We start from the raw sequence: 13,362 nt of genomic DNA on the forward strand, positions 1-13,362 counted from the left end.
CTAGTTTCTACTTTCAAAAGTTATACATTTTAGGAATGACATATTCAGCTATCACATAAACCTAGTTGGGTGTCCACATAATTTTGACCATGGATGCATTTTGCTCTGAATGAAACTGTTGGTACTGACATCACTGACCTGTCATCAACCAACAATAAACAGAATAAAGAAATGAGCTGATCTCATTGACTCAAAACAGCATTTCTGCACATTGACTGGCAGAGGAATACAAGGAGAGAAGATGTGGGGGGGTGGGAGATGACAGAGAGGAGAGGAGAGGAATGAGAGCGATTAAGGATGACAAGCACATTCAACTGGAGAGAGAGAGGAGGGAGGAAACAGAGAATTGGAAATTAATGGAGGGGAGAGATAAGAAAAGAAGGTAGAGGAGGAGATGAGGGAGGGAGGTAGGGAGGAGATATAAGAGTTGAGGAAACAGAGAGGAGGACGAGGAGGAGGGGGAAATGAATCAGAGAGAAAGGAAGGAGAAAGACAAGAATGCACCCAGGAAGAATGGAGCAATGAGAGAGGTAAGGGGAAGAGAGGTGGATGTAGGGGAGATGACTGGAGATATTAAAGGAAGGAGAGATGGGTGGAAGAAAGGAAAGGAGGAAAGAAAAAAACAGGGTGTAAGGAAAAATACATTACTGAGGAAAAGAAAGGACAGGGTCAAGGAGGACAGGAAGATATGTTAAAGGAGGGAGATGGAAGGAAGGAAATAATAAGAAAGAAGGGGAAAGGAAGGATGGAGGGAAGGAAGGAATAACAGAATATGGATGGATAGGGGGAGTGAAAAAGAGGTAAAAGGTAAGGAGGGAGAGAAGAAATCATGGAAGAGAAGAAAAGAGAAGGATAGAGGGATAAGAAAAAGAGAGAGAGTAAAAAAGCAGAGAAGCAAGTAGAAGGGGAAGGACAGGAAAGGAAAGGAGGAGGAGGATGTAGTGATGTATTCCAGCCATTTTCTGTTGTAATGGCTTCGGCCAGCTGTTCTCTGCTCAGTTCTCTACTGGACACAAACACACACACACACACACACACACGCACACACGCACACACACACACACACACACACACACAGTCAGTGTGTGTCCCCACAGTGCCCCCTGCTGTTCAGTTGCAGTACCTGTCTATGTGAAACAAATATGGAGTCAAATGTTGTTGGGAGAGTTCTATCTGGTCCTTTGTCTCTAAAAACAACAGTGTCAGGCTATTGGTCCTGTGTTTTTGTTCTCCTCCTTGTCTTTACAATTGATATGTACATACAGTATAGCAAGGCTAAGTCCCTCCCCTTCTGGCTTCCCTCATTAGATTTTTTTTTTTTCAGAAAGAAAAATGATGAGAGACACATTATTTTATTGATCCCATTTGAACTGTGCCAGGAACTACACATATGATGTTTGTCAAGTCTCAGTTTGTTGTAAAGATGGTAAAGGATTATTTAGTTTTGTGTGAGGCAACATCGTCATGTACAATATACATCACTAAACACTAACATGACCAATACCTCGTCAAAGAAAAAGTATGAAAAAACATGGAAAAATCACAACTACGACAGATAGGAGCGGCTGTGGCTCACGCAGTAGAGGCCGTCCAGCAATCGGAAGGTCAGAAGTTCGATTCCTGGCCCCTGCAGTCTACCTGTCAAAGTATCCTTGGGCAAAACACCTCACCCCAAATTGCTCCTGGTGACTCTTCCATTGGTGTGTGAGTGCACATGAATAGGTGGTTATTGCTCCTGATGAGCAGGTGGCGTCTTGAATTGTAGTGTATGAATGCTGACTTGTATTTAAAGCGCTTTGAGTGGTCGCTAAGACTAGAAAAGTGCTATATAGGTACAGTCAATTTAATTATCTTAGCATGTCCTGCTGTCCCAGGTTCCTGACCAACTTCATCTTGATGTTATTGTGGAATCTGTTTTTTCCTTTCATCCTATTCGGTCACACTTAATAAAATCAACGGCTCAATCTAAAAGGTGATTGGATGGTGGATATAAATGTAATCTGTAGCTGTAGACATACATGATGCTACACAAGTCTGTTACAGCAGGTGAGCAAACATCATTGCTTATAAACGACTGAGCTCCATTCATACCCAATCTATATTACCAATTAACTTGTGGAATGGAACAACTACAACTTTCCTAGTCTAAAGTTGTATGAAATCTTTTATAACAAGTTCCTGCCATCAAATTTACAATAAGCATATATTTACAAAAATCAATTAAGTTGATGAGGTAAAACATCTTTGTACATCTCTGTCTTTGTACTGTTTCCAACTCAGTATACAGGTATGTCAAAAAGCATTCGCACATCATCACATTTTGATTCATTTATGTTTTACGCAGCATCCTAACTTTTTTTGGATCAGTATTGTATGCTGATTTTAAACTAAAACGAACGTAATTTTAAGGCGGATACACATACAGTTAACTTTGGGTCTCACCAATTGCCTTACAACTGGTTGACTGACCATTTCTACTCGCAGATGCTAAAATGCGGGCTTGTTGTTTTACGTTTACTGTTGCTGTCTTATTGAGATTTTAAAATAATTTGAGCCAAAAGACTCATGTTTTCAAGCAATGTACAGTATATTTTGTCACAGTTGTGTGAGTATTCAACTAGGTACTGTACCATCCAGTGTTAGGAAGACTCTGTCAACCCATACTTGGACTATTTCACATTAAAGAGACTAGGGAGACAATGCGATTTTGCTGAACTGAGGCCACAAGTGGTAACATATTGTAACAGTAGCACAAAGAGAGAAGAGTCTTAAAGTCAGAAAATCCCCTGAGTATATTGAATTGAATGTAAGTGCAGGTCATTGCTTAGAAATTAAATTTTTCATTTGTCAGAACATTGTGTCACACTTTAACAGGTTAAAAAAATTAGGAATTATGAGCTCCAAAGACATGGGATGAAACATGATTATGAAAGCAACTGTACCAGCAGAGATTTGACCTAATCATACAAATGTCCAAGGCTGACAATAAGAGTGTCAAGTAGGAAACAGGTACTGTCACTGTCACTGCTGAATAATATTTAAATAAATTAATAGATTTCTTGTAATTATTAGCAGCAGTGCTTAAAAAAAGATTACTAACTACATTTAGATTTTGGGCATTTAGCAGACACTTTTGTCCAATGCGACCTACAGTAATTCATACATTCATACACTGATGGTGGTGGCTGCCATGCAAGGTGCTGACCAGCACATCAGGAGCAGTTTGGGGTTCCGTATCTTGCCCAAGGACACTTCGACATGCAGACCAGGGGAACCTAACCAGTGACCTTCCAATAACAAGACGCTAGCTCTACCCCTGAGCCACAGCCCTCCTTAATAATTATTAATTATTATGAACTAATTATTACCTGTAATTTTGACCAAAGGAGCAGCACTCTAGCCAAATTAGTTAGCACTGAGTGTCATCACTGTCATCAAATGAGCACATTTAAAATATGCAGAATATGCCATTAGTAGTTCCAGTTTGCAATGTATCCATGGATGTACGACAGCTATCACTGAATTACTTTTATACTGAAGAAGACCTAAGAACCTGATGATTCTCAAGCAACTTCTGGAGTTATAAGGAGGGGATAAGTGGATTTGGGGAACTTTATTCATGAGTACAGTAAGTGTATCGTGTGTGTTACTCTACCTATCACTCACTCAGTTGAAGTGCCTTTACATTCTGTATTATTTGTCTCATGCACATACATGCACCTTATTCCAGCTGTCAAATTTTTAGTCTGCATACTCTGTTTTGGTTTTTCTTTCTTAATTATTATTGTTATTATTATTATTATTATTATTATTATTATTATTATTATTATTATTATCATCATTATATACATTTTATTTACTATTGACTTTTCACCATTTCTGTAGTGAAGTCTCCAAGCATGAGATTTTCACACAAGACTACTTGTTCAACCGGCGTGACAATAAACATCTTGAATCTTGAAATACAAATTTTGACTCAAATTGCAACAATCAGACACTAGTTTTAAAGTAATTGATTCTATGAGCTGTGAGTGGACAATAATTGACTTCCTGTTGTTTTCAAAACACCAACATACAGCTGTCACGTTTGTAACCTCACGCAGTATTTTGTTTTGCCTCACGTATCTCCCTTCACATCTTCCTGCCACTCTAAAGGCTGAGCTGAAGGCTGGTAATTTCGGCTGTTATATGCTACAGCTCCTCCTGATTATTAGAGCAGTAAATAAACAGCGACAACACAAACACCAAACTATCCCAAAATGCTAATATTAGCATGGTCTTCAGTCCTGATGTTAGAGATAGATTCCTTATATTTTTATGGTAAAATGTTGATTGCAGTCACAGAGTACACACCAGTGCCTACTGAACTTAGTGTTGAAATAGTTACTGTACAAATAATGCAACTGAAATGGTGACTATGGAACAAACCACAGAGTGTGAAGACTGTGTCACTCACCGGATGTGTTCGTCAGTGACGGTGAAGGCCTTGCAGAGCGGCTGGGAAGTGTTCAGCCAGATGGTCGGGTTCTTCTCAGCAGCTACAGATGTCTGTCCTGTTATTGGAGCAGAGCTCATGTGCAGAGCGCTGGCGATGGCCAAGAGCAGAGTCTCATCACTGGAATCTGGACCGACACCTGCAGAGAGAGAGGTCAGAGGTCAGACATCAGGACTGGAGTATTGTGCGTAATCAGGTTCTTGATGGAGACTCACTCTGCAGTCCCTTGGGCAGGTCAATGGTACGCAGAACTTCTTCTGTAACGTCTGATGACCGCAGACCTTTCAACCTTCTCTCCCAAAACAGCTGCAGGGACACAGAAGACAGAGTGTTGAGTATCTGCTTTTGACTGTAGGATCTTAGTTTCGGTTTAGTTTTACTCCTTGTTTTCTGATCTTTTATCCTTGCCTGAGCTGGAGTCTGCTGCTGTGTTATGATGCTGCTAATGCCGAGCAAATACCTTGCTGTTTTACATTAAGAGCTTTCCAACAGCACCCAGTAGAAGCACTGTAGCAAGTGCAGCTTTATTCACCAAGGTTCGCAACCAGGTGATGAACTCATTTGTTGTAAATATTAATTGACATCTAAATCTGGACATTTTATGCCCTTTATTTTTTCAGTGGATCAGTGCTGTAGAGACGAACAGTGGAATTAAGTACAACCACAACACCTTCACTGCTGAAGTCACAGACAGATCCTAACAATAAAGAACTCATATAAAATCTGTGGGAACGTACAACATATTTGCTTCTTGAAATGACCAAGTAAATACAGCCAAAGCAGGCTGTACAGGTTATGCTAAAGCCACTCTAAAGCTGATTTTACTTCTGTGTTGACGACTTACGCTGTGTGTACTGCAGCTACGTATAGAAATGCCCTCAAACATCTGTTTGCATATTGATACTTGTGCCTAATTCTAAACTCATTAGATCTGTCCATGAAAATAACGGCAAAGTGTAATTTCACTGACTGTGTTGCATCAGCAAGGCTCTTCAGCAGTACCAAGCTGTTATTATGCATACCATTACACATGGCTGTGGCTGTTTAAGATTTCTAAGATATCACTGTGTTGGTGTTTTCCCTACGACATAAATAATGTTGCTACGGAACAATTATTGCAACTGACCAAAAAAAGACATGTCCACTTAGAGAGCAGGTCGTGATGGATGATGATGACCCATGTACCGTGTGGAATGTAGTTTTATTCTTGACTCTTTTTTTTTAGACCTGGTTGAATGATTAATTATTACGTTTTTTTCACTTTCAAGTTAAGGCAAAAAGAATGCTTGGTTAGGTTGAGGAAGGATGGCTTGGTTTAAAATGGACCCTTTCACAACGTTAATCATGTGTTAGAAAGGCTAACTTCTCCCAAATGCGTCTTCTTCCGGTCTTTTTCCTGAATTGCTTAAAAAGTGAAAAGTTGTGACATCACAAAAACATGATTGGTCAGTTGCAGTGATGGTCCTGGAGCAATGTAAATTATGATGTTGTAAGAGAAACACCAACACGATGATATCAGATTGTGCAGCGCAATAACTCAGTTATCATATCAAACTTCAAAAGGCTCATTGATTATGAATTTATAGAGCTCATATTGAATAAGTCTTCATAAGTCTTCATGATAAAGTTTATTGAGACAGGTAACTTATTATATATAACAATCCACATCAAATTCATTCAACTTCAATCATTTAAAGTTGATTGATGTGCCTTTGATTGACATTTTTCTGATCACTGCAAAAATAAAAACAAATTCAAGCTAATTTAGAATGTTTTACTACAAGCTGAAAGCTGTTGTAAGCATTGCTGTTGTTTTAGCAAACTTCCTGTCCATTTTGCAGTTAGCAATCCCCTCACCCCTATCTACATCACCACATGAATCAGGAGCGGTAACCGCCAGACATAGCAGCAAACAGGATGCTGCTCTCTGCCGTAAGTATCAGTGGATGGAAAATCTGTATATTATAAAAGAATGTCAACTTAAAGATCCACTTATTAGCTGTGTGGATCTTTAAGTTAGCCTACATTTGATGTCATTTGAATGATTTATGTGTTTTTTCTCATTTGATCAAACCTGATACTTAAAAAAAAACACCTTAACTTTAAAAAAGGTAATATTCTACTATAACACTACACAACACTTTATTATGGCAATTAAGTATATTAAAATGAGAAAAAAAACAATAACCATGTATGATTCTCTTAATTTTTTCCCCTTTGATCGTTGTTTCTTCCTTCTGTACAACACACAAACCCTCTTCCTTTCTCACTCCTCATTTTTCCTTCCAATCATTCTACCCTCATCCCTCCTACTCTGCCTTTTTCTCCTCTGCCTGTCACCACACCATCTTTCATCCCCTCTGCAGCACACCGACACATTGTGTATGTGTGTGTGTGTGTGTGTGTGTGTGTGTGTGTGTGTGTGTGTGTATGTGTGTGTTATTCTGCTTTTTCCATGACGCCTCAGCACCATCTAGTGGCCACAGTCGCCATGACAGCCTGGGTTCTTCCATCTCTCTTAATTAATAGCCTGGCCTTGTCATTTCCATGATGAAACCACTGTGTGTGTGTGTGTGTGTGTGTGTGTGTGTGTGTGTGTGTGTGTGTGTGTGTGTGTGTGTGTGCGCGCGTGCATGTGCATCAGCCTCTCACCTGTTTGGGCTGCTCGGTCCCTCTCTGCGGGTCTGTCTTCACCTTGTTGCTGGGGTGACTTGTAACCTTAGTAACGGGCTGTTTAAAGATGGATGCTGTCTGTCGGATTGGCAGAACTGTGTTCAGGTCCGGTTTACCTCCCTGGATGAGAGGCAGATACAGAGTCAGAGTTTTGGTGAACGGTGAACTGAACATAACTGTTTGTGTACATGCATTACACATAAGTACAACTAGGCATTATAAAATGGAAGAGGGTAATGTTTCATATTGAGTAATTAAAGCAACAAAGCTCAGGTTTATTGTAAATCTTTGTAGATCCAACAGCAGTGATGCCAAGCACAGCCTCTGATTGGTCAACAGACGCAGCCCAAGGCATCATATGACTGCTAGTGGACAGCTAACAATCATGCTAACAATAAAAATAACCGCTTTCAACACGGATCGGTATCAGATTTATCATGTTGTTACAAAGTCTCCAAAAAGACACTGCAGCTCAAGGCTGGATTACAAAGCTGCTGAAAGGGATACAATCTCCCCCGGGGCCTCATTAGCATGACAGTTTGGGTAAAATAACTACGTCTGTAACATGCAGCTTTCTAGAGATATTTAGTATGTCATACACAACATATTTTGATGTTGTATATGACATCGTCGAGGATGTGGTTGGGTGTTAATGCAGTTTTGACATAGTGAATGTAATATTTTCTCTGAAGTCCTTTTAGTAAGTCCTTTTACTGCTAAAAGTGACAGATTACAGTACCATGTTACTCTTTTACCTTCAACACTATTGGTCTGGAGATGGATAGGTAGCAGGTCCAATTAAAAAAAAAATTTGCGTGGAGCAGCTCATTTAAAAGAAAAAAAAACTGAAGAAATGAATGGGAACTAGTTGATTTTTGGGAGCACAAACTTTTTTCTAAATTCTGAACTACGAGCATGAACTAGTTCATTTAATCTGAGCGAACTGAAATTTGAACCAGCTCTTGTGAAGTGTGATCGTGCACAACACTGCCTGCTCTGGTGGAGCTGGTGTGGTGATTAGTGTGGTGAGGGAAACAGCTGGCCTGACTGTCCACCTCTTAAGCTCACTAACTAACCCCTTGTATCTTGTTTGTCTAATACAAGCAAAAACAGAAACAGTTTGTTGGGCAGTTATGTGTTGGAACTATAACACTCACTTGTACTTTTAAACTTTGGACAGAGCCAGGCTACCTATTTCCCCCTGCGTTCAGTCTTTATGCTAAACTAGGCTGATCACACCCTTACTTGCTCTGTATGTAAGGCACAGACATTTAATAGGCATCTTTGACACAAGTCGGTTCGAGTGTGTGTTACGACCCTATGAACATTTCATTGCAGTGGGGAAAACGCTTTTGCAGAACCTGGAAGTTCTGCTGTGTATGGACCGGTACCTTCTCCCTGAGGGCAAAGGGGTGTGTTTGGTTAATTGAGTGATGACTGTGTGAGTGTAGGTAGTCCTGGGAGCTGATTTGTCCAGCCTCCAAACCGGCAGCTTAAAGGCCGGCTCCTTTCGGTTCCTGTGGGCTCTCCACTCCAGCCAGACTGCCAGCATTTCAGTTTTGTGTTCTTAAAACAAACCTTTAAGATGGCTGTACATCTTTTGTTGCTGGTGGTTCTTGGGAGCTGGTAAGAGGGGAGTCTCATTTTCATGTTGCGCCAGGGTTCCCCCTTGGCCCTGATCGTAACAGTGTGACAGTAGGAAAAGCACATATGTGAATAATAAAGGATCGATGTCTGTCTGTTTCAGCTTCAGGGTCCTGGGTGTTCATTCATTCAATTATGAGTAACACCTGTGCTTTTCATACTATGACAAGTCAAAATGTTATGTATCTTCTCATCTCACTCTCAGAAAGAAAACAATGTCAAAAAAAGGACAAAAAATGAATGATTCCATTAAACCAGGACTGAAACCAGTTCTGATTTAAACGTGACAGCGTACATGAAGCTTACTACACTGACTTCAGCAGGATTGTGATGTCACTGTTTTACAGTACCACTTTCAGCTGCAAGGTAGAAATTATATAATGGTGTAGTTTTCTTGACAACTGCAGTGTGGAGTATCAATGATGGTAACACTGGAAATACAAAAACTGCACTGTTATTAAGGTAAGATGGTCCATTTATTCATCATTTTATATGTACAGTGAGGTCCAAAAGTCTGAGGCCACATTAAAAAACCTCTAATATTATCACATAAACTGGAAATAATCAGGGAGTTTATAAGTCAAATTGTTATTCTTAGCAAAGAGGGGCTTTTCTCAGCTTTCTTTCTTAGGAGGCAGTGCATGGACCTCTGCTCCCTGAGAGATAGAAAAGCAGCTTCATCACAGATACAGATTTTACTAAACAAAGAATGGCACTGTCAAATCAAGCTTTGATAACATGAGTCATCAGGTTTTACACAAACTTGTGGAGTCCACGCCAGCTCGAGGGCATGCTGTCATTCAAGCTAAAGGGGTTTAGGATGCATTATATTGCTTATGATTTCAACCCAAAATTAACTTGAGCTTTTTGAGTTTTTTTTGCCAAATGCAAATCCAAAGAAGAATCCAACTTTTCATTTGTTACAAGAATATGTTTTTCTTTCACAAGTTTCATACCTTTGCTTCAGCTTTAAGTTTGCATTGGTGATGAATAAACATCGACAGAACACTCTGTGGCCTAAAATATAAGTCCATATATAATCTTTCAGCAGGAGAGTGTGGAGCTCTCCTATTAATATCAACAGAGATAGGCATAATTTCACATGTGACAAAACTTCATGTTACTCCTAATGTGGTCACTCTGAAACTTTTTGGCTTGTGAGGATTTATTTCCCATAATGAGATGTGAGTTATTTACAAGCTCTGATCACCTCCCTGTTACCCAGAGGATGAACTCTTTAGGCTCAGTGACGCATGACCTTTTTCTTAGCACCAGCCTCAGAACAAACTGTACATTTTTAGAACCAATAATGGTTTAGACTAGGAATAGCTAAATCATCAGCATTTCCTTTATTCTGTCCATTTTCATATTGCGGCTGTAATGAACACTGCATCAGGGTACACTAGCTGGACTTTCCACTTGTTTTCAATGTTACTTTTGGTCTATAACTACGTCTGTTCCTCCATTCACTCTTTATTTTCTTACATTCTTCCTTAATTGTTCCTGATTTTTGTCACTGTGTGTATTGTGTTCATTAAAGTAAAAACAACATGGAGAAGTTTCTTTTTTCTACACGCTGCTGTGTGGGAGGAGTCAATGCTGCTGTTATCTTTGGTAAAAAGACTGCAGCACAGACGCAAAACAACACACACAGACAGGGGTATATGCGCAGTGACATGCCAGCAAACACACCTGACCTCACATGCACATGCACATGCACACACACACAACAATATGATTTGTGTGGGAAAAGCACTGCAGTAAAACTGGTCCGTCTGTTAGCGTAGCTTAAACCACGGCCATGGAAAATCCTGGCTTCTGATAAGGCATCTGTTAAAGGTATAATATGTATGATTTCTGCGCTTAAATATCTAAAAATGACGACCTTTGTCACATATCTTGTTGAGTTGTGTACTTACTTCCAGGAGAGAGTCAGAGAGTGAGGAAGGAAGTCAGTGAATGAGACTAAACACAAACTAGAAACATTACGTCATCCATGAACATTTGACCACATCAGAGTCACATCAGACCAATTTTCATCACCAATGGTGATTGTTTAATGGTGCGTTCACCTTGCTTTACTCATGCAGGTTTGACTGTTGTATCATTTGTTTATTTCTGTTATTACGTTTTTATTCCCAAATCAGCCAGATTATTGTACATTAGCCATAAACTAGCGAACAAGCGAATTAAGGGTGTGTATGTCTTTGTTTTTAATTCAGCCTCTCACTAAACTCAGAACTAACCAGACTCACCTGACCTGCAGTCAGGTTGATAAACAAGAGTGAAGATAAATCTACTTTTTAATCAAAAAAGCTAAAAAGTAATCTCTGAGCTCTCCTCATGTCAGTAAATGGCTCCAGATCAAAGGAGAATTCCATGTGTCTCCAGGTGTTTTTCCTCCAGAAAGTCTGGCTCTTCACCCAACTCTCTCCTTCAGAGCTGGACGGCTCAGAGCAACTGAACAGCAGTTATATGGATTTTTGCTGCAGGAAGGTACCCCCGCGGGTCTCCAGCTGCACTTTCAGGAATAAGAAACTACACCGGACTTCAGCATGAGGGTGAGTCGATAATGACAGAATTTCGTTCTAGAGTGAACTATTCCTTTAAATTCCTGGTAACCAGAGCACAGCTGATGCCTAAAAGCAACTGATGCTTTCAGGCTTCATTAGAATTAGTTAGTACTGGAGGAGGATTCATCCTCACTGAGTTGGGTTTGGTCTTATATCAGTGAGAGGAGAGTGTGTGTGTCAGCTGATCGAGGTTGGATGATCATTCAAATTTAATCGGATGATTTCCAGAGCGTGTTAATGAGTCCCATCTGCTCATAGGGATGTTTGTTCAAGAAGTTGTATGGACAATTTTCAAAACAAATACACTATTTATCAGCGCTGTAGTCAAGACGACTGAATTCATTTCTAAGACAAGACTAAGACAGGTCTGAGTCCAAACACCCACAAAACAAGTCACGGTCAAACGTTGACGACACTGAGACACATTGGGTTCAAAACACCAATGGAACAAATCAGAGACAAAACTGCAGAAACAACTCAAGTCAAAACAACCACAAAACTGACACATTTGTGGGTCAAAATGTTCACAAAACCAAGACAAGTCTGAGTCAAAGCATCAGAAAGAATGAAACATTTCAAGTCAAACTGCCAGGAGGTCAAGATGAGTCGGAGGCCCCTTAAGAATGAGATAACACACATGAGACAAGTCCAAGAAAAAAAAAGAAAAGTGGGCAGGGTTTCATGTACACATCACTCTCTTCCTCTGAATATTTGTCCTGACCTGCTGATCTGTGAACCTTTTGCAGGAAGAGTTTTGTTAATCTGATAATCTTATAACCTATAACACAACCACAACAAAGCTACAGCCCTCCCCCACAGATGTGATCCATCAGTGTTACCTTGGCCAAGCTGAGCGGGTCATGTCGGAGTCTCTGTTTGTTCTTCTGCATTTTCCCGGGCATCATCTTCCCCGTTCGGAAGTCGAAACATCCCAAATCCACTGTGTTTCCAAGGTAACGGGACAACTGAGGCTTACTCCTGAACTTCTTCCCTGAAGGACTGAAGGAAAGAAGCATAGGAGTCAGACAGATAAAGGTAGTGCAATTAAAGATATAAATATCTTAATTTTGGATGTCCAAAACACATCAGAAATTTAAGTTCTCTTAATGGACATTGAGATTAGTCAGATCTACAGTGGAAATATTTAGACTTTGAGACAGAAGTAGATGGGGCGTTTTAGGCCTTTAGGATACACACAATACTTTTATGATAAACACTAAAACAAACAGACCTTTATTAAGAACTCCACAGGGTATCTTTAAAATATGACCCTGATACGGACCCTTAGGATCAGCCCAGGAAACCTCTAAATTTGAACAGAAGACATGATGCCCTTTGCAACACACATTTTATGTTGACCAATTGGTTTGGCTGGAGGTGAAGTAATGGTTAGTTCAACATTTTTGGAAAAACGCTAAGGTAAGGTATGCCTAAGGTATGCCCACCCCTTCGTACCTAAATTAAATATAGGGCTACAGCCAGAAGCCAGTTAGCTTAGGTTAGCACAAAAACTAGAAGCAGAGAGAAACAGCTAGCCTGGATCCAATCCAATGGCAACTAAATTCCTCTACCAGAACATCTCACTAATTAAATTGTTTATTTCTCATTCATTGAATATGTACAAAAATGATTGCAATCAAATTGCAAACAATTATGTACCAGCAATTTTCTGGCTCTCTACACTTGCTAGACAACAATCAGAGACGCAAGTTCAAACCACATCTATACTCTGTATTGAGAACAACCCAGTCAGTCAGTCATGGTATCACATCTGAAACCAGCAGCAACTGTTCAACACTTCCTCATTCACTGCTCCATACTAACACATGCACACGTTTGTAATTCAATACTTGTGAAGAACTACATTAACATAAAGTGATACAGTACATCTTCTTGCCCCTAACCTAACCCAAAGCTTAATTCTAACCATAACCAAAAAAACTAAGCTTCAGCCTTAAATAGCCCTTTGAAGGGGTG

The 13,362-nt window shown here is 39.9% G+C and overlaps 1 protein-coding gene across 4 annotated transcripts in view; it reads right to left on the minus strand.

Moving 5' to 3' along the window:
• mbd2 (methyl-CpG binding domain protein 2) overlaps positions 1-13,362 on the minus strand; it is a 39,326-nt gene that overhangs the window by 20,633 nt on the left and 5,331 nt on the right. For 3 of the 4 annotated variants that reach the window (XM_084383353.1, XM_084383355.1, XM_084383354.1), the window contains exons 2-5: positions 12,225-12,384; positions 7,148-7,288; positions 4,711-4,801; positions 4,457-4,634 (exon numbers count right to left, since the gene is read on the minus strand). In XM_084383353.1, the coding sequence (XP_084239479.1) occupies positions 4,457-4,634; positions 4,711-4,801; positions 7,148-7,288; positions 12,225-12,384 (570 nt within the window). Of the gene's footprint in view, positions 1-4,456; positions 4,635-4,710; positions 4,802-7,147; positions 7,289-8,746; positions 8,844-12,224; positions 12,385-13,362 lie in introns of those variants that run through there. The other variant, XM_084383356.1, reaches the window with a different exon arrangement.

The sequence above is a fragment of the Pagrus pagrus genome, assembly GCF_965226575.1.
Source record: "Pagrus pagrus genome assembly, chromosome: 19".
Taxonomy (NCBI): domain Eukaryota; kingdom Metazoa; phylum Chordata; class Actinopteri; order Spariformes; family Sparidae; genus Pagrus; species Pagrus pagrus.